This window comes from Hippocampus guttulatus, chromosome 3, assembly GCF_054856545.1.
Source record: "Hippocampus guttulatus isolate MCC_2025c chromosome 3, RoL_Hgut_1.0, whole genome shotgun sequence".
Taxonomy (NCBI): domain Eukaryota; kingdom Metazoa; phylum Chordata; class Actinopteri; order Syngnathiformes; family Syngnathidae; genus Hippocampus; species Hippocampus guttulatus.
In genome coordinates, this window is record NC_141263.1 from 22,937,817 (window position 1) to 22,961,434 (window position 23,618).

Here is a 23,618-nt window from a genome sequence, read left to right on the forward strand (position 1 = left end):
AATTCTTCCTCCCTACAGTGTACATGTAAACAAGTACCCGAGGCAGGAAAATAAATGTCTCAAGCAATTTTTTTTTTTAAACCAAGACAACAAAATAGGATTGAATCGTCCAGCGACCTGGCTCCCTGTCCTCTGCACTCTCCTCTTCAGTCCCCTCCACAGGTTTTCAATGGGTTTGAGGTCTGCGGATTGAGATAGCAATTACAAACGTTTTTAGAAAGCGCACTCCTTTCATTACAGTTTTTCTTAATGGAGCGGGCATCCTGCGCCAATACAGGGACTGTATTGGCGCAATACAGTCCCTGCGCCAATACAGGGACTGTATTGGCGCAGGGACTGTATTAAGTTCGACCTTAATACAGGGACTGTATTGGCGCAGGATGACCAGCTCATCTCATCACATCTCATCACAATTTACTCACTGAATTACTTGGTGTCAAATTTAGACGTGTTTAGTTGAGCACAAAGCTTTTATTCTGTTGTATGAATGGAAACAAATGGATACACATTAATTGTGGAAGAGCATTAAATTGCCTGCCTTTGTACGTTGCTGGCATAGATAGCTGAAGATACATTCATTAAAAAAAAAATGAATGCAGTAATTTCAAATCGACCCTAGTTCTTTTCTCGATCACATCAGGTTGTCATAATAATAATAATAATAATAATAATCATTAATCATATTTATGAATTCCCGTTTACGTTCAGCGACGTGAGGATTTTTTTGGGGAAACATCATGGCTATAAATTACAACGCATGTTAAAATCCGTACTGTGCAAGCTTTTACAGGTCAAACTTAAACAACAAAAAATATAAATATCTTAACCTGATGTGCTAGGAAAAATTACATAATTACCTTTAAAAAATATGATTATTATGAGATAAATATGAAGAAAAAGTAATTTAATCAGATTTTTAATGCGTGAATGTCAGTATTGCCACTTGAATGGACAACACTTGTAAAGTAAAAGCACAACATTATGAGAAAAACCTTGTATTTTTTCCCTAAAAAAGGTTGAGAATGTGAGGGGGAAAAAAATCAAGCTTTTTAACAAGGAAATATAATCACAACAGTTCGAGAATCAAATAGATTTTTTTTTTTTGTTTTGCGACAAAACATGGAATCAGTCATTGTTCATGCAAACAAATTGCTGTTTTGCCACTGTTCATTACCGCACAGAAATGTGCTAAAGATGTCGAACGGCGTTCAGGTTTTTAACTCCCACCTTGGAGAGAGCTATTCGCTCTTGTCCTTTTGTCAGCTTTTTTTGCTGGCTTGGCACAGACTCCCCACTAAAAGCAGGGCCTCGCTCACTCAGCCCACTTGTTGACATCTGCCACAGTGGTGTCGCTGTGGAAATACGCGCTTTGCTAGGCAAAATTCCTGTCTCGCCTTCAGCCCATTCTCCTCCCGACCGACAGGCTGATTCAGCGCTGCGCTCGCAGTCCCATCGCTCGTGCGCTCTGCGGTTGAACACGTGACCTCGCGCAGATGCCCGCCTCATCCGTCCGTGAGCACCAAGGTGACCAACAAGTCACGAGCTCATTGTTTGCGCTGGAGAGGCCTCCACACTGTGTCATGTGTTGTACACCCGAGTGATGTTTGCTTTCCGGGCAACCCTCCCTCCGCATATTATTTGCAGCGGCATCTCCCGACAGGGCAGGCTGGGGGAAGGGTCCACTTAGCCCCCAGGCTACGATATTATTAGAGTCAAGGAATTCCAGCATTTGCAGCCCATGATCTCAGCTTGCAACAGTCCAATTGAGGCTGCCGTTTTCACAAATGTTTTGACGTTTGTTTTTGCTTCGTAGGATGGGTTTGCTACAAAGTATTTGGACTAGAAACAGAGAAGAACAAAAAACTTTCTGTAAAATCCCCAATCGAGAGTGGTCATTGTACAGGAGGGCTGAATAGGAAACAAAACTTTCAATCTTAAAGGCAATCTCACATGAATGAAAGTGATGACGAATATCAGAGCAAAGCTAACAACTCAACAGCGCCTCTGCTGGTTGCAGCCAAGCCAACCCGGCGGTTCTTCCTGTCACTCGTCGTTACTCTTCAGTGTTTTTCATGTTTTCGATCAAAACTCTGAGAAATCTTCATGATACAAGAAGTCTGTCGCGCATTAGTTAGCAGTGAGCTCACCTTAGCCACCCCAAATTATCCTGGTAAACTCAAAGCAGCTTTTAAACTCGGCGGTGATGTAAAGTGATCTTTATTAATGCAAACAGAAACATCTTTTCTTCTTGCCTTTGCATGCAGAGGTCAGATATTCGGGTGGGGCGCAACGACGGAACTCCAGCTCTGGTAACAAGTTTTCGTGTTCCTTCATACTTCATTTTTCCTTCAATAGACCGGGAGAACTTCTTCTAGCCCACCAATACCAGGTTCAAATTGTTTTTGTCGTTCCAAATCGCAATTCCTTTTGTCCCAGCTTCACTTGCACAACTCAAGCTTCGGGAAGCATTGTCATCCCCATCGGTCGCCACCAGCTTACTTTCATGAATGGGACAGACGCCGGAGCCTTTGGTTGCCGCTCACACTCGATGTAACCCACTGACGGGACACACTAGACACACTCCCATTATGCGCTTCTATTCTGGAGAGGATATCAGAGCTAATTCTGTTTGCTCTCAGCGCAGTGCTGACAGGCAGGTGCGCTTGGTGCAAAGGCTTCCGTGGATCACAGCGGATGGGACTTGTATTTGACGACAGTCACGTGGCCTTTTAACAGGTTTTCTATTGTCCCACCCACACCCGACTACTTTAGATTGAGTATTTTTGAGTTTCAAGAGAAATGTTGCCACTTTCAGTTAGAGAATCTTTGATTTGTAACCAGTATTCACAGTACATAGGAACCGAGCCCTGCAACCAATAGTCAAAAATGATTCGACTTACAAAAAAAACCCACACTGTAATGTGCAGGTATGTCACCCTTTGGCAATCCTTGGAAAAAAAAACTGGTCATGGAAAAAGGAGAGCGCTGTCATTTTTAGATTATAAATAGAGCAAAAACATTGAGTGAACAGGCTCTTGTAACTACTTTTGCAAGCAACCACGGCTAAATTAGCTCCTCCCTAACATAGAAAGACCTTAAAAAAAGTTGATTAATTACCACAAAATCCCATGAATAATCGACACCCATTATAACCAATCTGATCATTTTATTCAGGTGTGTTGCAAAAAGGCGAGATGGAAAACATACAGGAAACTGCCCTTGAGGACCTGAGTTGGACACCTACGCAGTGAGAAAAAAAATCGTTTCATTTTAAGCCCCCTGTATAATAACCCCCACTCAATGTGGGATCCCCCCCCCCCCCCCCCCCCCCAAGTCCCAAATGAGTGTTATACACAGGATTTTACAGTACAGTATTCCATCACACTCATGATGGCCTTCCGATTAGCCAGGGCTTTGGTGCAGTTGGGTGGCTTTTACAGAAAGTGCGCAAGAATATGCAGAGACATGCGAATTGGTGTTGAAAAAAAAAATGATCGCAAATAGCTGAGGGCAGGTTCCACAGAAAAAATGACAAATAGCTAAGTTTGTGAGTAGCAAACCACAATTTGGTAGAGCATCGCCTACAGTAGGTTCTGTGTTTGTCAATATAAAGTTTGCTATTGTTTGAACAGGAAGTTGCCTGCCCAAGTACAATACTTTCCTTCTGACTTTCTGAGCACTCTCTCAGCATTTCAACGATTGTGAGATTGATTGGATTTAACACTACCGGAGACAAGATAGGATGCAAACATTCTATACGGGTGGGTATGTTTGTGGCAGCAGAGGCGACATTGACCTGTGGTGGCCTCTTGTTAAAGTGGCCCGTGTGCTATTTTTATAGGAGCCATAAGCTACTTACAGTGGCTGCTCTGACATTACAGGTTAGCCTAATATTATCCCGCCCGGTCAGCGTCTTGACTGATACCAGCTATTAAGGTTGACGCCATTACGCTTCATAGCTTTCGCTACACTTTTGGCACAACTGGTGATGGTTTTTACAGCGAGGTGCGTAACAAGAATAGTACTGCCGACCAAACATCACGGACAACCGATGAACCTGACGCTAGCAGGTTATTCCGGAAGCAAACCGACACTGACCACAGACAGTCTATTGTTTCACTAGTTAAATTGTAGCGAGACCTTTATTTATACTTGCACAAGTCGTACAGCTGCGTGTTTTTTTTTTTTTTTTTTTGGGGGGGGGGGGCACTGGAATGTCAAGACCCGCCACAATACACTCCTTGTGCTCTTCGGGCAAGAGGAGCTCATGTCGCACAGTTGCTTATGGCACTTGTCCTTGCCATTTGGGCTGACTTCTTTGACCCTTTAATATGCCCCATACAATGTTGGATAGAAAATAGCGGTACTTAAAAAAAAAAAAAAAAGGATTGATTTTATTATTTAATATTTATGGCTGAGATCTGGTTTTCATTCAGTATTTGTTTTGAGTAGGATTTTATTGCGGTGTTCGTGTATGCATTTCTAATTTGCTACAAATTTGGGTTATGTCGCCACCGTAGGAAGGAAATTGTCACTAACTGATGACCCGTATATTCAAAATCACCGTAGTCATCAAGTGGAGATAGTGGACTTTCACAACCCTTGTGAATTAGCGCACAGCCTACTTCCCAAAACATTATATTATTTATAATTCTGGTGTGCCTGAACAATTTATTGAAGCCCTTTTGCTGTGAAATGGTGAATATAAACTTCTGTAAGTGGACCTGTTTCCACTTTCTCCCTGACATTTTCCTTGCCCATAAGCCAGCCCAAAAATCGGTTGTGTAATTTTTGTTCTTTTGACTGTTTTGCCATGTTCAAATAAAAACAAAGGCCCAAAACATTTGCACAGTCCTGTCACTCTTATATGCATCGACATCCATGTGCATCGACATGGGATGCGTTGGTGCTTTTCCTGACCTGCTCCTTCCTTTTGAAGCTGCATTAGGCTAAGAGTTGAGTGGGGAAATAACATTCCTGTGCTTCATTGGCAACAGATGTAAGAGAGAACCCCAAGCCCAACCTTTACTAGTGTCTAAAATCAGTGCGGCATGCAGCTGTTTTTTTTTTTTCTTTCCTACCCCCCACAGAAGCCAAAATAGACTTCATGATCGAGCTAATGCTGGGCCTTGTGTCGGGAGCGTTGTTGCGTCCGCCGCTGCAGATGGATAAGGAGCTGTCAGCATGCGTCACAGCTGCCACATCCTGCCCCTGTTAAACTACCTGATGGCCATTCAAATGTCGATCCAAAAGTAGCTACTGCAGAAACTTCAAGAATCGGCTTTGTCACCGCAGGGAGGGAGGGCCGAGTGTGAGTGGATAAAAACCAAAGGCAAATGACTCAACAAACCAATGCGAGGGTGCATACATCTGTTCAGGAGTGGTTACTCGGCACCGATCGTGCAAGTGAGTCAATGCAAAGCAGAATACGTTCATCAAAAGCCTTAAAAAAAATGTTAATCCTAAATACAACCCCTGGCAAAAATTATGGAATCACCAGTCTGAGGATGTTGACATTTGTAGAAAAAAAAAGCAAATCACTTACATGAGACAAAAGTTAAAGTCAAGCCAAATCACAACCTTTTGGCTTTAAGAAACACTAAAAGAAATCAAGAAACAAAAATGTCATAGTCAGTAGCGGTTGTATTTTATTACGAAGCGGAGGAAAATAAATTAGGGATCACTCAATTCTCAGCAAATGAAATCACACTGTGAATTTCCATCCACCAAACTAACACCTGCGTCAGATGAACTCTTCTCATTAGCCTGCAGTTAAACCAGGAGTGATCACACCTTGGAGAGCTGTTGCACCAAGTGGACTGACATGAATTGTGGCTCCAATACGAGAGATGTCAATTAAAACAAAGGAGAAGATGATCAAATTTCTTAAAAAATGCAATGTTGCAAAAGATGTTGGTTGCTCACAGTCGGCTGTGTCTAAAATCTGGACCAAGTACGAACATACTCAGGCATCCTGTTCGACGAAGGAAGACATCAAAATGTCAAGACAAAAACATCATCAGACCGACTACCACATTAAAAAAAAAAACCTTTCACATTTCCTGAAACCATAAAGGTTCTATAAAATTAAACAATTGAATGAACATCCTCCAAAAGTGGCGATTCCATCATTTTTGCCATGGGCTGTAGTATGAATGACCTGTAAATCAAACACAATGGTATACCCTGGCTTTTACATTTTTGTCTCTGGCGGCAGACAGGTTGCTCCAGGAAATCCAAGACCCTTCCCGTTGAAATGGAGCAGCTGACACGAGCGTAGGGCTAGAGCTAACATTAGCCCCGAGGGCCCCCCTGCAGTTGGGGTGGCTCGGGATCCTTGATCCCGAAGTGAGCGCATACCCGCATGTGTTTTGTTTGGGTGTGAGCTCCAATACAGAGGCGGGGCCCCCCGCAAGAGGTAGGGCAGGTCAGTTGTGCTTTGGAACAGTAAATCTGTCAAATGGAAAGCTCAAGACTAGGGGTGGGTGACATAAATTAGCTTGGATATTATTGTGAAAGTTGCTGAATGATTTGTCCATCAAATAACTCTTGAATCAGGCCAATTTCAAGTCTCGTGGGGCATAACGAAGAACAAATATTTGACAAACATCTCTTCTCAAAGGCAGTTGACACACTCTTAAATCAGGCTGATTTATTATCTTTGTTGCCAAATGCCCGCAAAGGAGAGTTCACACCAAGTTGGAGAACATTTCCTGGACCAGTGAGATGATTCGCTAATTCTTCGGCTCGTTCCCATCACTGGCCTTGCAAAAGGTCAATGATCAACACTAGTGAGCAACATTCTTTTGTATTTGTCATTAAATGTAGCATTTAGGAACGTAAGCTTTTCCACAGACTACTGATTTGTTTGTCGTTTGGCCACAGTTTGAAACGTGATTTCATAATTGAATAGGATTGACCAGTATGTGTGATATTGTTGACTACACGTTGCAGGCTGAAATGGAAAAATAAGACTTTGTAAATTGGAGTCTAACTTGAGTGATGATTTTCTCTTCACCCATCAACACTGCGCCCAACTACTACAGTATATATAATTTTTGACACGAGTGGAAATGCTTTAAAAAAAAAAAAAGGGTCGCGGGCATCATCATGAACAAACCGATCTGTTCTGCCTAGTGGCTTTGTATTCTGTAGTTAGGCTTTAATCTAAGACCATCGGTCCAAAAATACAGTAATCCCTCGTTTATCGCGGTTAATGGGGACCAAAACCACCCGCGATAAATGAAAATCCGCGAAGTAGCGTCCAATTAACATAAACAGGTTAAAAATTTTTTTTTTTTTAAAGTCCGCGAGAAGCTGCAAAACAACAGCGAGTCACATAGAGCAACATATACAGTACTGTACTCCATGTATATATATTAAAAAAAAAATATATATATATATTTATTTTTTTTATATGTTTGAAAAAATCCGCGATGCACCGAACCCGCGATAAACGATCCGCGAAGTAGCGAGGGATCACTGTATATTTATTTCCGTATCTAGATTAAGCATGTGCCGGTATTTTGAAAACAGAAAAGTCAGGAAAAGTCAAGTGCAACTGATGATCGTGTGTCCTGCGTGAAAGTGGGTTACGGTGTGTGATTAGCCGTAGGTAGCTGAGGTCAGGTTTCTTGTTTGCCTCACGCAGGCTAATGCCGCATAAAAAGTGTGTCCTGCAAACACAGAGGGCCACCTGGCAGCTTCCCTGTGGCACTAATCTCTTTTGAGACTGACAGGTCAGCCCAGTTTACCCCCGTGAGCTCCCTTCCCCATGGTTAACATGGTTAGCATGCGCCGTCCAGCCTGCAAATGCTATTAAATCCCCGAAGGAAAACTCGAAGTGTAGATGACAAATTGTTAAATAAGAAGCTGACCCTCATGGCCGCAAGACTTAGGTTTTCTTAACATTTTCCCAAAGTAAACAACAATACAAACTGAATTTATTGATCACATTAGAAAGCCTTTCATAACAAAACAGGCGATTCCTTCATTGGTATTTTGGCATTCCTAGCTGACATACAAAGACAAGTTAACGACTGGATAATAAGACAAACAAAGTAGAACGACTCCCCCCTTGGTAGACACTTGACAAACGGGTCATGGAGAGATACCAAGTCATTTAGCCATTAGCAGCATGCCATCACCATTCTCTCTGCTGGAAAAAAAAAAATGCTGCACTGAGCGCCAGACAAATTCCAACTTCTTGCCAACACTTGCCTTCAAAGTAAGTCCCATACCCTGTTCTCTGGTTTTCATTGCAGGCTAGCATGGTAGGCCAAGTGATTATCATGTCTGCTTCACAGCTTTAAGGTCCGATGTTTGAATCTGGGCTCCAGCCGTCCTCTGGTCAAGTCTGCATGATCTCATGTTTGTTGAGGTGTTTGCCGGCTGGTCCAAATTGTCCATAGGTGCCTTAAAGTCAGCCGGCACAGGCCCCAGAACATGACAGAGAAAATGGAGGGATGTTGAAATCACACTTTTTCTCTTTGCCATCACTGCCACCTTAAGACAAAGAAAAGGCATATTATCCACAACATTGGTTACACACACCATATTCCCGTATGTTGTGTTACTGTTGAATTGCCTTTTCTGTTTCAGGAAGTGCAATGAGCGTCACTTTTGTCCCCATTGCGCTGAGGTCACCAGTTTCCCTGTGCCCTCTCTTTCCACTCACACGGCAACAGACGAGGACTGTTGGCTGTTTGGGAAAGGAAGTGGGGTCTGAAGGTCGGCAGAATGTTGTCGGGACGCTGTGTGTGTGTGTGTGTGTGTGTGTGTGTGTGTGTGTGTGTGTGTGTGTGTGTGCGCGCGTGTGTTAGAAGGCGGTGGGGTGACGGCAGCTTGTTTTGCCCACTCTCTTCTGCAAGTTACAATCCATCCTAAAACACAGACATTTCCGGCGTGGCGATACCAGATAGCGATGTCTGTTCCGCATAGTGATAACAAAAGCAGTGACGGAAACAGCAAATATCATATGATTGGTGCGTATTTGACTGACAACACTACGGTTGCGAGGAACGCTTATGTGAACAACACCGGTCAACAGCAAATTTTAATCAGAGATGGTTTTATATGTCCCTAAATGTATTTTGGACACATTTGTGACATCATTCATTTAAAACATAACCTCCCATCCATGAGGCAAGCGTGCACCGCAATAAATGCCTCAATCAAATAAAAGAGACATTTTGGAAAACTATCCTGAAATAGTTCTGGGAAGGCACATTTCTGGTCCGAGTGCACCAAACAAGGTCCACAAAGGCCTGCTTGGATGTATTTAGTGTGGAAGTTTGTTTAAACGTGAGCATATGGCGCAGCGTCCACAGAGACACAGACTTAAATTCAAGCTTTTCCCACTCTTCCTGTAATGGCCAGCTGTCCCAATACTTTAGTCCGTGGAGCCCAATTTAGTTTCTGTGTTGGATTTCAGTTCATATTGTTCCCTTTTCAACCAGATGGTGACAGAATGAATTACCGGGTAATATGGAATGAATGACTGAGTCAGACAGTTTGAAATGTCTCTTTTTTTTTTCTTCTTTTTACCAAGTAATAATAAGGAAATGGCAGTGATGTCATCTGTCGGTGAAATTCTGGTTGCCTTCAGCGATTCCTGCGACCGAACGTCCACACCGCCGTACAAATGAATACATTGAGTCCAGTGGCAAGACCCGGTTGCGTCTGTCTGGTGAATGACCCGATTGTGACTGGGACAAACGTGTCTTTCTGTGTCTCGCAAAACAACAGCCTCTTCTTGCAAGAATTGATCGACACACTTGTCGTGGTCTTGAAAAGTATAACGACAAGTCACAGGAGTTGCCGGGCAACTAAACGACTTGACGAAGAGTTAGCCATTAGCGAATAGCGTACGGTGCAATATTGTACTCCACAGTGTCCACATCACTGAATCGGTTTTCTTTCTACCCGTAGTCTCACCTCAAATAAGATGTATGCTACTTATCTTTTATGGTAATACAGTTCATCTTACCCCCCTGCGGTACTGTACTTTATTTATGTCATTTCCACCTTGCTGGAGCACTTTGTTTTCTTGCTGCCCTCAGTCTCATTTCAGGTTTTATGGCATGTATGTCGCAAAATGTACGCATGCTAATGAAGCTGAAGCTCTGGAGGCAGCCATATTACTCAATAGCCTTCACTTTGCTGCAGGACCATGTTTTTGATTTAATTAGGTTCGCTTGCTAGTGAGAACAAAGCAGAAGACTCGTGTTTATTTACACCGTCTCATTGTGACTGCTGCATTCAAGGTGGCATGCTTTTCCGGATTTGAAGTGAGAAACTGAAGGCATTTTTTTTGGGGCGGTGGTCAAAGTTGTGTTGTTCCGCCAACAAAACCTTAATTTTCCACTCAAAGCGGTTAATGTTCGCCTTATGTTTTTCAGTGAGAAAAGGCACACCGGTTTATTCTGGACCATAAATGAAGCTCATCCTTCCTTTTCGGACATGTTGCTAACCTTGTCTGTTTTTTTTTTCCTTTTCTCCCTCCCTTAGGAAATGACCTAGAGGCCTTACAGATACATTTGTGCTCTTGCCGCTGTAATCTGCATCCGCGGGCGAGTCCCACCTACCTCAGCCGGCACACGGACGGGAAAAGCAGGAAGCTCGTCGGGTGGGGGTGGTGGACCAACGGAGAAGTGGCGCTTTTGGAGAGGAGCACCTTGAGACGGACCGGATCTGCCTCATCCTCTCAGTCCAGAATCTATTTGCATGTTTTTTAAACATTTTGTAACCTCCATGCTGTTGACCAGTGATTTGTTTTGCTCATTTTTTTTTTTTTTTGCTTTCAATCTGATTATTTTCTACTTTCATGAGTGAAGAGTTTCTATATGTAAAAAAGCTACAGATTGTATGAAGAATTCTTCCACCCCGCTCTTCTAAAGGAAGGCTAATGCACTTTTAAAGCTTGGCTCTCGGATCAGTTTATGAAGCTGAACCAGAATCTTGGAGGCATGCGTCTTTATATGCAGCTGGCCTGCGTTTAAGCACTTCACATAGGCTCCTGGCCCTCTCTTCTCGCCACTCCTGCCTTTGGATTCCCCCAAGGTGCGCTGAGATGAGCCTCCGGCAGGCAGAATCCCTCAGCGGTCTTTTTACGTGACCTGGACTGTCGCGGTTTGAGCCTGTCCTTGTCTGGTCGAGAGGATTTTTTTTTTTGGATTGGGAAAGCGTAACGGAAACAGGATCGTCCGGTGCTGGTGCACCACCTATGTATTGTTGCAGCGTGCAACAAAGTAAAATGGACTACAAGCGTCGCTTTTTGCTCGGCGGGTCCAAGCAGAAAGTCCAACAGCACCAGCAGTACCAGATGCCTGAGTTGAGCCGAACCCTCAGCGCCTCATTGGCCGCCTCTTGCTCGGCCTCCTCACCCATGGGCCTACCCGGCAGCTGCCACCCACCCTCCGCCTCTCCCACTACCGCGGTGGCTGACATCCAGCAGGGCATCTCCAAGTACTTGGACGCCCTCAACGTGTTCTGCCGGGCCAGCGCCTTTCTCACCGACCTCTTCAGCAGCGTGTTCAGGAACTCTCACTACTCCAAAGCAGCTATGCAACTGAAGGACGTGCAGGAACACGTCATGGAAGCGGCCAGCCGGCTGACGGCGGCCATCAAGCCGGAGATTGCCAAGATGCTGATGGAGCTGAGCGCCGGGGCCGCCAACTTCAAAGATCAGAACGACTTCAACCTGCAAGATGTTGAGGTACTTCCAAAAATTGCCATTTTAGTTGAGATTGTGTGACGTCGCCGCTTTTCTGTCTACGATCTGAGTTGTTGGATATCATGGCGTAATGCCAGACAGAAATGCCACAAAAAGTGGAAACGGTGACCCTCCAATTTATTGCTGCATATGCGTTCTAGACACGATCACATATGTGGGTGGGGGTGGGGGGGGGTTATGGCTCCCACAAACAAAACACATTTATACTTGATTAGTACCCTTAAAAGTATCTGCCGGTAACTAGACCTGATCTGATATCTCGGCAATGCATTGTTATACAATAATTGATCAGTTGTCGATTAATCTTTTTTTTTTTTTCTTTGTAGTTTTTCAGTGTGAAAGTTATGTCACTTGCTAAATGCAGACAGCAATGAAAATGGCTCTTTGACACATTGACAATTACACGTTGAGTCATCGAGTTACTAAAGGCCACTATGGAAATGGAAGGAAAGCAAAACACCTCGATTCCAGTATTCACGCAACTACATGACACCTGTTGAACGCATTTTGTGTTGTGTTACCTAGAACCAGGTGAACCACTTGCTGTGTTTATAAGCATATTTGGTCATTGCCGTTCCTTTTTAGCCCTTCTGGGCTTGGTGCTAATATGTTGGGATGACTGGGTGCTCTTTTGTCCGATGGCTTTCCAGCTCAAGTTCCCCACCCTGTGTTAGCATAGTGTGAGAACCCGAGGCTGGCGTGTGAAAAACGGGCGGCATCCTACATGATCTTCATTCTAGTTTTTGAATTTACTTCCTTCCTATGTCAACATTTGCTCGAACACACACACACACACACACACACACACACACACACACACACACACACACACACACACACACACACACACACACACACACACACAAACCCTTCACCACAACATTAATTGAACATGCAGATCCAGTAAAAGAGCTCTTTAGAAAATTGTGCCTCAGTTTTCACGAAAATCGAGAGATCTAACGTACAGTGGTACCATGAATTAAAAGGTACCAACTTACATGTTTTCCAAGTTGTGTGCTCTTGTTAGGTTGTATTTTTTTAATGTTATTTATTTCTGCTTTATGTTGTGAGACAACATTTGCGGTCCGAGTGATCTTCAGATATGCGAATACACTTAGGCTATATGGCGGCAGCTAGCTTGAGAAGCTAACCTTTTTACCCCGGCATTAAAATACTGTATACCCTTTAGTGAAATATACTCACATCAGCCTACCCAGACAAAGCAAACCTGAAACTAAACTTCGGCATTTAATCGCAACCGAACATTTGTATAAATGCAGCCACAGCAGACGAGAGTGTGTTTAACACTAAATTAACTACCCGCAGGGTTTTTTTCTGTTGAAAGCAACTGTTGCTGTTATCTGAACACATCTAATTAACCGAACCAGGCAAGCCGCAGCGGCTGTGTCAATGTGCACTGCAGACACTGCAGAAGTCTGCTTAATTCACGGTAACTTTGAGTGGATATTCACCTCTTGATAATATCCTCAAGCTGGCTGGAATGAAGTCTAGCAGGTGTGTTTACGACTCTACGAATTAAGACAGATCCGATCGACGTCCACAATTACACAAAATTCACGTCATATTTTCTCCCCGACAATTATGGTCTGTGGGAAGTGCGGTCAGGTTGCTTGTCGGAGAGTGCTGCACCTCTCCTGTGGATGTGGCTTTGCCCAAAACAGGAAACACTTGTGCACCACTGTCGGTAAAAACGCGACTCTCTGCGGTCTCCAATTATGTGCGCTTGAATATTAGAGGAAGCGTAAGTCTGAACATTTTGACCATACGCCTTGGCTGTCTGTCTGACTGAAGCAGGAAAGCAAACCTGTGATACATTTTGATACCGCGCACTGACCTCATCACAGTGTTTTAGTTGTTGAAGGCCCATGCCCAATATTTTGCTTGGCGCGTCACAAAAAAAAGTTTTAAAAAAAAAAGGTGAGGTAGCCCTTTGAAGACCTTTGGTGCAGAACTTATTCTCAGAGGAAAGCAAGTGCTAATCTAATAGCTGCTAATAGAGGAAGTCTCTTTCGAAAAGGAGGATTTTCTTTTCTTTTTTTTCCCTCCCTGTCTGAGAGGGGAAGAATGCGGTCTGGCAGCAGTTTGTCTATGAACTCTTCAAAAGAGGGGCAAATACAATAGTGGGTTGAGGGAGTTGTGGTATGTGAAGCTTTACCCCATTCTTTTTCTTTCTTCTTTTTCTTTCTTTCCTTTACCCTACAAACTTTCAGATCAGCAAGTGAACCACTTTTTTTTCACTCAAATGGGAGCATGATTCTTCAACTAAATATACACCCTGGATGTTTCCTCAAGAATGATAACTAGATTTATGATGTTTATGTACTCAACTGGAAATGGCGCCGACTTGATTAAATGTTTTTTTTTTACGCTTGATCTCTATGAACTGAGATAATTCGTTGCTCACCATGTTCTACATAACATCACATCTTTGAGACTGCGTGTGGGGGAACCAGGAAGCAAGACTCCACACAAAGACTGTTAACACACTTTGGATACTGCTGTTTTGGTTAGCGATAGCGCTCAAATGGACTCATCTATTTCAAGATTGTGTGTGAACAATAGTTTCTATAAACCAACGTAATTGAAGCTACTTAGTTTTTTTCCTGATTGGGACAAAAGAGAGACCATTTTTCTGTGTTGAGCAAATACAGTAAATCCAATAATATGGCTTTAATTTGTATTTAATCTTGTAAGAATCTGTATCGGTACATTCTGTTTTCAGTTCAAGCCGCTCCACGATCCATCCCATTCACACTTGATGCGATATTTCAAAGTAAAGGGGGTTAAATTGTCTCATTTCTCATATATACATGACTGAAACAATTGCCCGAATATTTTCGCGCAACTCATGTGCGCGGATGACGTCGATTAAAGCTCACTACACGGCCGCCTCCATTACAGAAGAACGCGCTTAGTAATTACGACGGCGTTTGACACTTAAGTGTCATCGCATCTGATGATGATGGGAGTTACAGACACTTGGTTACACGTCTTGGCTTTCATTTGTTCACATTTTATTCATGAACAATTCTTAACTGGCATTCAAGCATCAAAATATATTAAAACAAAACTGCATTTAAACAGAAATTACTGTTTGTGCTTGGGATGCGAGTCTCTTCACAGAAAGATCAAGCAGATGTCGTTTTGCATGATATATTCCTATCTACTTACTTAAACTATGTTCCCATTGCATGTCAGTTTAGGTTTTTCATGTCCATATGTGATGTATCGTTTTTTTTTCTCTCTCCCATGGAATGTGAACACTCCAATTCAGATTTTTTTAATTATCCCCCCCAATTCCGACTCAGTCCTCTTGAGTATGTGGATACATTCCAGTCCACTTACATATCCAATACAACTGCAGGCTGGATGGTAAGGTCTCACCTGACCTATATGCGTTCCTCCACATTACCATCAGTTAGGGCATGGCAATTAATCACAAATTTCCAAGGATGTGCTCTTTTATATGTTGCAAAAGCTGTGGTTTATCCACGTCAGCAACTTTTGACCCGAGGTCTGTGCTTCCAAGCCGCAAATAATTTGTCAAAGTCTCATGTTCAACTCGGCATCAGACAAGACCTTAAGCAGGCTAGCAATAGACATCTGCGCCAGTCGAGTCATGCTGTTTAACAGCTCCTTTTATGATTTGTGCCAATGTTTAAAATTAGTGTAATGTTTTTTTTTGTGACTTGTACTTTTTTTGTTGTTATTTGTTGAATTCTATTTCCATTTTGTTGTTAATCATCTAAGTCTCATTAAAATCATAATTAGTTTGTGAAGCTCTTTCTTCCGAATAGTGAAACTAAAGTTCCTTAAAGATAAATTATTGGTAAGAAAGAACTAAGTCACCAGCTTTTTTTTTTCTTCTTCTTTGGCATTGCGTTCAAAGTAGCCATCTGGTTACGATTTCAAGGTCTCACCCCCTTAAGAGCTCTAGATCATCATGCATGGCGGCCCTCCACAGCAGCAATACTGCAGGTGTTCTCGGGAAAATAGAAGGATACATGTTGATGGCTTCATGATTCACCTTATTTGGGCTAAAGAGGCCCATTATATATATTTTTTCCTTTTTCCTCTTCTTCATAGTTTCCATGCTTGTGGGATCCTGCGCAGCCAATCACACGTGTTCTCCATTATCTGGAACTGTGGTCATGTTTTTCTTTTTTTTTTTTTTTCCTACTTTGTGGCTCTGCTTGGCTTTGTTACATTTGCTCGTCACCCTGTCAAACTGTTGTTCAAATGATGACATGTGCTTGTTCTCTGTCTGTCCATGTCGTGTATCAAGACAAAAATAATGCTGGATTTACTGCATCTTTCAAGTGGCACGATTCCCTTATTTTTGTGGATCACAAATTCAGATGTCATGACATCATTAAAAAAAAAACCATCTTGGAATTAGAGATCTCCGATGCGAGGGGTTCACACAAAGGACACCATAAGACAAAAAAAAAAGTAATACGAAACACAACACTAGTATGTACACTCTTCTGTCTAAAGGTAAACCTACACAATCTTATGACTGTAAGTTGGGAAGGAGTAAACATCACTACCCTGAGATATTTCCAGCAGGGACATAAAAAAGTAATGGCGGTAAACTGAAGGGTGTCCCTTTTCTTTTGTGCTGTTAGTCGGATAACAAAATAAACTGTCCTGTCACCGAATACAAAACAAGAGCCTGTTGACACTTGTAGTTTGGTAGTCTGGCCCACACTAAATTCTGTCACTCTGGGATTTTGACATAACCTCATTGGACTGCATATTGTGTGATGACATTTTCCAACTGGGAGACACAATTTTTATGTTGTAATCTAAAACTCAACCTTGCTGGTAAGTTGACGTTCTGCTTTTCCCTTCCAGGTCCTGGGTCGATGCTTCTTGACGGTGATGCAGGTCCACTTCCAGTTCCTTTCGCAGACCCTGCAGAAGGTCCAGCCCGTGGCACAGTCCTGTCTGGCCGAGGCTTTGGCGCAGGCCCAGGAGCGCTCGGCCAACATTCGGGCCCAAAGCGCCGAGCTCGGGCAGCTCACCGAGTTGGAGGAAGCTTCCCGATCGTGGAAAGGTGCAGCTGAGGTATGCCAACATGAAGATGAAGGCTGTATTGAATTGTCTATATCAGTGTTTCCCAAACCGGGACCACCTAGTGAGCTCAAGCTTCGGGTTCTGCAAAATAATTTCCAATGAATTATGTGGAAAGTGAAGTATACGTATGAGTACCAGCACGCCAATACCGGTAATATAAAGGTACAAAACCAATTACTTTACCCGACCTTAGCTGTGATGATTTGACATGCCACGTAAATCTGACATCCCTGCATTAGTAGTCTTTTTAAAATGTTTTTAAATATGCATATTATTACAGGAACAAAGTCCCCCCCCCCCTTTTTTTTTTTTTTTTACTGTACAAGCAGTATATTTAAAAAAGAGATTTCTATCAAGGCATCTTTTCTGGAATAATAAGTGTAATATATACATGGATACGGTTGTTAATGTTGTTGTTGTCATTTTTGACTTTTTTTTAAATTCAATGTCTTTTCTTGTAAAGAGTATTTTTTTTTTATAGAACTTTGTTCTGATAACGTTGCAATTTTTAAAAAAAATTCTAACTTTATGTTTGTCTCGAAAATAGGCATTTTTTTCCAGTTGTGATGGTATTTAGGGGTTCAGATTGAAGTTCCATTGATCTGATGTAAGGATTATGAAGGGGTACTTTAAAACAACAACAAAAGAATTCCCTCTAAGAGGTGCCTTTACCCAAAAGGTTTGAGAACCCTTTGTGTCGAACACAATTCCTGACCGACCATACAAGGGAGCGTGAGGCCCTATTGAAATTGGAGCTCAACTGTCCTCCAGCTAATCAGTCCCACCAGTCCATTTTATGCCTTGTTTGTATACGATGAAGCAGAGAGCTGCGCTCTGGTTTGCAGCGTGATTGGGGGGAGCTGCTGAGTTTGATCTGTGCAGAATATCTTGGGGGTTTGTTTAGGATGGCCCGGACTCCTTCACTCATGTTCCACCATCTACAAAAAAAGTTGGACTGCTAAGTTGTCAATTCTGGGAACGTCGATTAAAAAAACGAAAGAAAAAAAAAGAAGACATTGCAAAATAACCTCATGAAAACAGATCTCTTGTACTTTTCGACTGCTGCGGGAAAAATTTATGAAGAATGTTTCTGAACCCTCAGGCCATGTCGAGGCTGCGGGAGAGGGGACGTGACGGCTGCCTGGCTGGCCTCCAGGTCCAGCAGCTCTTTTGCTCGCACAACACCAACATCCCAGAGCACCAGCTAAAGGAGCTCAACATGAAGATAGACAGCGCTTTACAGGTAAACATTTGGACTGTTTACCAACCCCTTCCACTCCCCAGGATTCGTTTTCATTTTATCATTGGTAGTCCTGGTGTGTTGGCCTGAACTTCAAAAGAATAAGAGGTGTAATTGATGCATGGATTTTCATGTATTACACTTAAAAAAATTATTTTACTAATTAATTGTTTTTCATGAAACCTTATCAGAGGGATGGTACACGAAAGAGTTTTTGAACTGTTTCGTTCAAGTCCCGGTAAAGATATAATTATAATGAAAATGTTACCATCAAGACATAAGACTGGCTTGTTAGCTGGACATTTTTTTGAGTGTGGCTGTACAATAAAAGGTGCCATCTGCTGCGTCATTCGCTACTACTTATTGCAGAAACTGGTTAGCGGCAAACGCAAGAACCCAAAATTTACTCAGATTTATTTCTTGTTATTTTACTGGAGCTGCATTTTATAAAAAAAAAAAGTATTTTAAAGTTTCCGTATATTTCCGCCTACCTGTCTACCTTCCATGCAATCCACCCAGCCATCCATCCATCTATATCAATATCAATTTTATTGTTCATGCAGTTGAACCGACATTAGTGTCTCTCCTAATTTGCAGGCGTACAAGGCAGCGCTGGAGAGCCTGGGCCACAGTGAGTATGCGCTGAAGGCCGGCTTCCATCTCAACCCCAAATGCGTGGAGGCAGCCTTGCAGGTGGGCCGAAGCTTACAAACACTATGTTGAACGATTTAAAAATAAACAAATAAATAAAGGAAACACGTTTTTGTTACAGGGCTGCTGTGGCGAGGCAGAGGCACAGCAGGCGGGCCGGATGCAGACCACCACCCAGCCCATCCAGTGTGAGTTGCCCACCATCCCCGTACAGATCGGCTCGCATTTCCTCAAGGGCGTGTCCTTCAACGAGTCGGCGGCAGAGAACCTAAAACTGAAAATGGTACGGCCGTTTCTTTCATGCTGTCACCTGAAAAGTCTTGTCTTGACGGTGACTATAGATTTGTGCGGTGTTCCCTCAGCAAACCATGCTGCAGCTCATTAAGGAGGCACTGGGCCAAAATGGGGTGACCCCCAGGGACGACTCCCCTGTCACAGAAGTGCTCAACCAAGTGTGTCCTTCCAGCTGGAGGGGAGCCTGCAAGACGGCCGTCCAGCTGTTGTTTGCGCAGGCTGGTCTGGTGAGTGCATTGTTCCCCGGCTATATCACGATTCGTCTTCTGAACTTTTGTCTCGTATTCATCTTTTGATGTGAAACCCAAATGTCCTCAGTAGACAACAAAAACAGGAGTTGACCTTGCCATTCCGATACTTTTGGAAGGGACTGTATGTGACCCCAGTTTTGCCTAAAACATAGCATGTGCTCTTAATGGTTTTCCAGTAGTGAGAGTTTTACCCCGCAACAGATGAAATCCATTTCCCATCATTTCAAATCAGGAAAATGAAAGTTTTCATCCCGAGTTCTGTCGTTTGAATAAGCCGAGGTCACCCAGGTTGCTTTGAGGCATCCGAGTGGTGTAAGCCAACACCGGTGAGACAGAAAAGGGGAAGAAACACACCCTCTACATCTGGTTTAAGGATGGACTGGCCTGCGAGGGCCCCTGCAGCAATAAGAGAGGGCACAATCTTTGCAGAGCAATACCAGCGTGTTTACGCTTATGCAGTGTTTATTTCCTCTTTGTGGTCTGGAGTGTTTCCCATGCCAGCTTGTTGTAAAACAGTCTGAGTGATGATGGATGGCCCTTTCTCTTCTTATCAACCCACAAATCTTGAAAAACACGTGACTGCACTCTTGCACGCGCGCTACTCACTGTCAGATTGCAATCGTACACCGCCACCTCCCTCGAAAAAGAACGATTTGTATCTCGTTATCTCTTACTCAATGCCGTTCTCCTTTCTCATGTCAGGTTTTTAATTCCCGTGAATAAACCTGCCCTCCAACAACAATGGGGGGACTTCCTGCAGTGCAGGAAATCGACTCGCACATCCCAAGTCTCCTCCCTCTTTTTGGCCCAGCTGCAAGTTTCTCGAGAAGCCAAGGCCTTTCAAAGAACTTGTTTGTTGTCAGGGGGCGCCTGAAGGGGCTCCCCCCAGCCTCCCTTCCCTCTCCTTTCTTGGTGGGGGATATTAATGACCAAAAGTGGATGAAGGTCATTGCGTTTTATTAGATTTGTTCACATAGAACACACTTGGAGTACTTACAGTGCATCCACAAAGTTTTTACTTTACGTTGTCGACATTTTATGCTACACCCATCCATTTTCTTATTCCAAAATCGAACAAAATACATAATTACTATTAACTCATTCACTCCCAAAGACGTTTTTAAACGTCTTTTCAGACTTGGTCTAGAATTGGCTGGTACTGAATGAGTTAATTTTCTGGCAATTCTTCATCATAGTATGTGTGTGCTTTCTCACAGGTGGTGGTCGACACAGCTCAGATCGAGAACAAGGAGTCATATGCGCCTCACATCACCTTAGAAGGATCCAGGCTGGTGGTCCAGGTTCCTTCCACGTGGTGAGGCCGCTCTTCCTCTAGTCACGCATATTGAAATGGAAAAAAAAAAGGACACCGAGATGGACAAATGTCAGCAAAGGGCCCGACATTTGATTTCCGTGTACTGTATACCAAAACAAGCAGGATGTTACATTTACATCTACTTTTGATTTAGAAGGTAGAACTATTTGAACTATCAGGAGTGCCGTGTTTGGTTTCCAGGCCTGGACAGCTATAAAGATTAAAGACAGCAAAAAAAAAACCCCAAACAAAACACACATAACCAGTCTAAGGTCCCCACCAGTAGCCTTGAAGCGCTTTCCATCATAATTTTAAATATCAGGTCTTCATTTGGTGCCTCAGGTGGTCTTGAACTGCCAAGCAGGATTTGCAAGTTTGTGAGTTAACTCCAGGTCGTTCTGAGTAACTGTTCACTGCAGTTTATTACTCTGCTTTAATGGTGTTTAGACGCTTCTGCTCCCGAGCGACTGTATTACAAGCCACGGCTCATGTGTGGATGCGCTCGGCAGGTGTCTGGCTCACGCAGCTTTGCGCTGAAGCTTTGTAGGTGTTGACCTCCCAAGGCATTATCTCGCACACAAAAGATCAAAAATCTCATCTTGCGGGACTGAGGGGATTTGTGTGAGCAAAACCTATAAAACCAGATACAGCTGAATGAGGAACTGTGTTTTTCTTTGCGCGCGATGCAGGTGTCTGAAGGAAGACCCGGCAACCATGTCCTTGCTCCAGCGTAGCCTTGATCCGGAGAAGACGCTCGGCCTCGTGGACGTGCTCTACACAGCCGTGTTCGACATCAATAAATGGAAGGAGAGGAAGTGAGTCGTATTCTTGAATAAAACGGGACTCGCATCTCTTCCTAGGACAAACAATCCTCAGAAACCCTCGTCTACACATCTAGTCATCTCTAATGAAATGTTGATTTTGACCAGTGTAATGTCGCCAACCTCCTCAGCAGCGATAATACAAATACTACACTAGAATGGTCTTAGCCAGAGTGCCAGATAATGTTCGATTCCTTGCAGAGTACTGTCTGAAAGACAAACTTGTGGTCTTGAACACAAACCTTTGTAGGGTAAGGAGCCGTTTTCTGGTAAGCCATACGAAAAGGCAATGCAACACATCAGAAGGAGTGTTGTGGCGCCCTAGCCGTGGTTCATCGTTTGCATCCCTGCCAGAGTTGCGATCGTTCTATTTATGTTGTGCAGATTGCCTTTTTCTGCTCAACTATATTTACAGTGAGTTTTAAGAAAGTGTTTTAAAACCTTTTAGGATTGCATAAAATTATTCATTTGGTCTCTCTGTGTCACGGAGGTTGAATGTACCTCTCGCGATGAACCGGGCTTCACTGTACTTGTCTCTCTCGTGTCCAAAGAGAGCAATCGTTGCCGACTATCCAGATTCAGCTGCAGCGGGAGAGCCCAGATTTTGGCGGCCACGCAGATTTGCCTCCGGGTACCAACTCCAAGGCCTCGAGCGGCCTCCCCAAAACCATCTCCAAGCTGACATCCAAGTTCACCAAGAAGGTGTCGTCCAGCTCCAACAGTGGCGGCAGCTACTCCATCCCCGGCACGCCGTCCCGCAGCATGCTGACGAGCTCCGAGGACAAGGCTAAAAGCTTGGGCCACAGCGAGGGCCGACTGCACAGCTTGCTGCAGATGGGCGCTTCGTCTGCCGGCCCCGAGTCGGGCTCCCAGAACCCGCTGGCCAACGGTTTGGTGTGTGATGAGCAGGGCATGAACCTCCCGACCGACCAGGAAATGCAGGACGTCATCGACTTTCTCTCAGGGTTCAACATGGGCAAATCCCAGCAGGCCTCCCCGCTTGTCAAGAGGAGAAACTCGGTGGCGTCCGCCAACCCCACCGAGCTCAAACCTCCTGCCGGACCTCCGCCCACTTCCCCGGTTATTTCTCACGGCACCCAGGCCCTATCCCAGCCTCAGCCTCAGGCTCAGGCTCAGGCTCAGCCTCCACAGCCACCATCCCAACAACAAGCGCCCCCACCAGCACCCCAGCAGCCCTCCTCCCAGGCCCTGCAGTACTACCAGCACCTCTTGCAGCCCATCGGCCAGCAGCCGCAGCAGCAGCCGCAGCAGCAGCCACCCCCTCAGCTTCCTCCCCCGCAGCAGAGGGCGTCCAGCAAATGGCTGGGAACGTCTGGCCAGCAACCTCCGCCTGGAGGGCTGTCGCCCCTGGGTCCCATCGGCCAGTGGGGCGGCTCCCCGGGGCTGCCTGACCTCAGCTCGGACCTGTACAGCCTGGGTTTAGTGAGCACGTACATGGACAGCGTCATGTCCGAGGTGCTGGGCCAGAAGCCCCAGGGGCCCCGGAACAACACGTGGCCCAACAGGGAGCAAAGTGACGGCGTCTTCGGTGTCCTGGGAGACGTGCTGCCTTTTGACCCTGCAGGTGACATCCACCTCCTTGTTTTGGTTGAATTGTATCCATGTTCTTCGTATTGTATTGAACACTTTTTTTTTTTTTGCAATGGTGAGAGATTGTAAATGACTAGACTGCTTCAGGGTAGACTTGGGCACATTGGCATATTTGCAGATTTTTTCCTTTTTTCTGGGATTTTTTTTTCCATTCCATTTTTTCCCCATTTCCCCATTTTTTCCTTTTATAATACAGCAACATTTTTATTAGTGTTTTTAAAAAAAATGATTTTTGGGGGTTTTGAAAATAAATTTAGGAAGGGATCACTTATTTTCATTTTTTTAAATATTCATGGCGTGGAATATGGTGGGAACGACCACCTGTTGGGTGTGAACAGCGAAATGAACATAATCCTCCATCAAAGACAGTGTTAAATGAATTTTCCCTTGTGGGGACAGCACTTCATCACACAGTTGCAGTACACTTAGCGCTCACTGTTCCGGTTATGTTTCTAAGTACATTCCAATTGCACATTGGTGGCATGCAATATTTGGCATCTGTCGCTTTCTCTTCTTGCTTGTGCTTTTACGCCGCGGCCGACGTCCCGGCGCTAAATTAATTTTCCGAGGAAGGGGTTAGAAAGTCCATCCTCTCCTTGAT

At 44.0% G+C, this 23,618-nt stretch overlaps 1 protein-coding gene across 3 annotated transcripts in view; it reads left to right on the forward strand.

Annotated features, from left to right (window-relative positions):
• Positions 1-23,618, forward strand: part of garre1 (granule associated Rac and RHOG effector 1) — a 29,478-nt gene that overhangs the window by 2,069 nt on the left and 3,791 nt on the right. Inside the window, exons 1-10 of one of the 3 annotated variants that reach the window (XM_086107485.1) lie at positions 1,451-1,524; positions 10,510-11,716; positions 16,613-16,825; positions 17,937-18,077; positions 18,672-18,767; positions 18,847-19,008; positions 19,088-19,246; positions 20,488-20,585; positions 21,275-21,400; positions 21,958-22,991. In XM_086107485.1, coding sequence (XP_085963611.1) covers positions 11,225-11,716; positions 16,613-16,825; positions 17,937-18,077; positions 18,672-18,767; positions 18,847-19,008; positions 19,088-19,246; positions 20,488-20,585; positions 21,275-21,400; positions 21,958-22,991 — 2,521 coding nt within the window. In that variant the 5' untranslated portion in view covers positions 1,451-1,524; positions 10,510-11,224. Of the gene's footprint in view, positions 1-1,450; positions 1,525-8,057; positions 8,731-10,509; positions 11,717-16,612; positions 16,826-17,936; positions 18,078-18,671; positions 18,768-18,846; positions 19,009-19,087; positions 19,247-20,487; positions 20,586-21,274; positions 21,401-21,957; positions 22,992-23,618 lie in introns of those variants that run through there. The other 2 variants (XM_086107484.1, XM_086107483.1) reach the window with 2 other exon arrangements.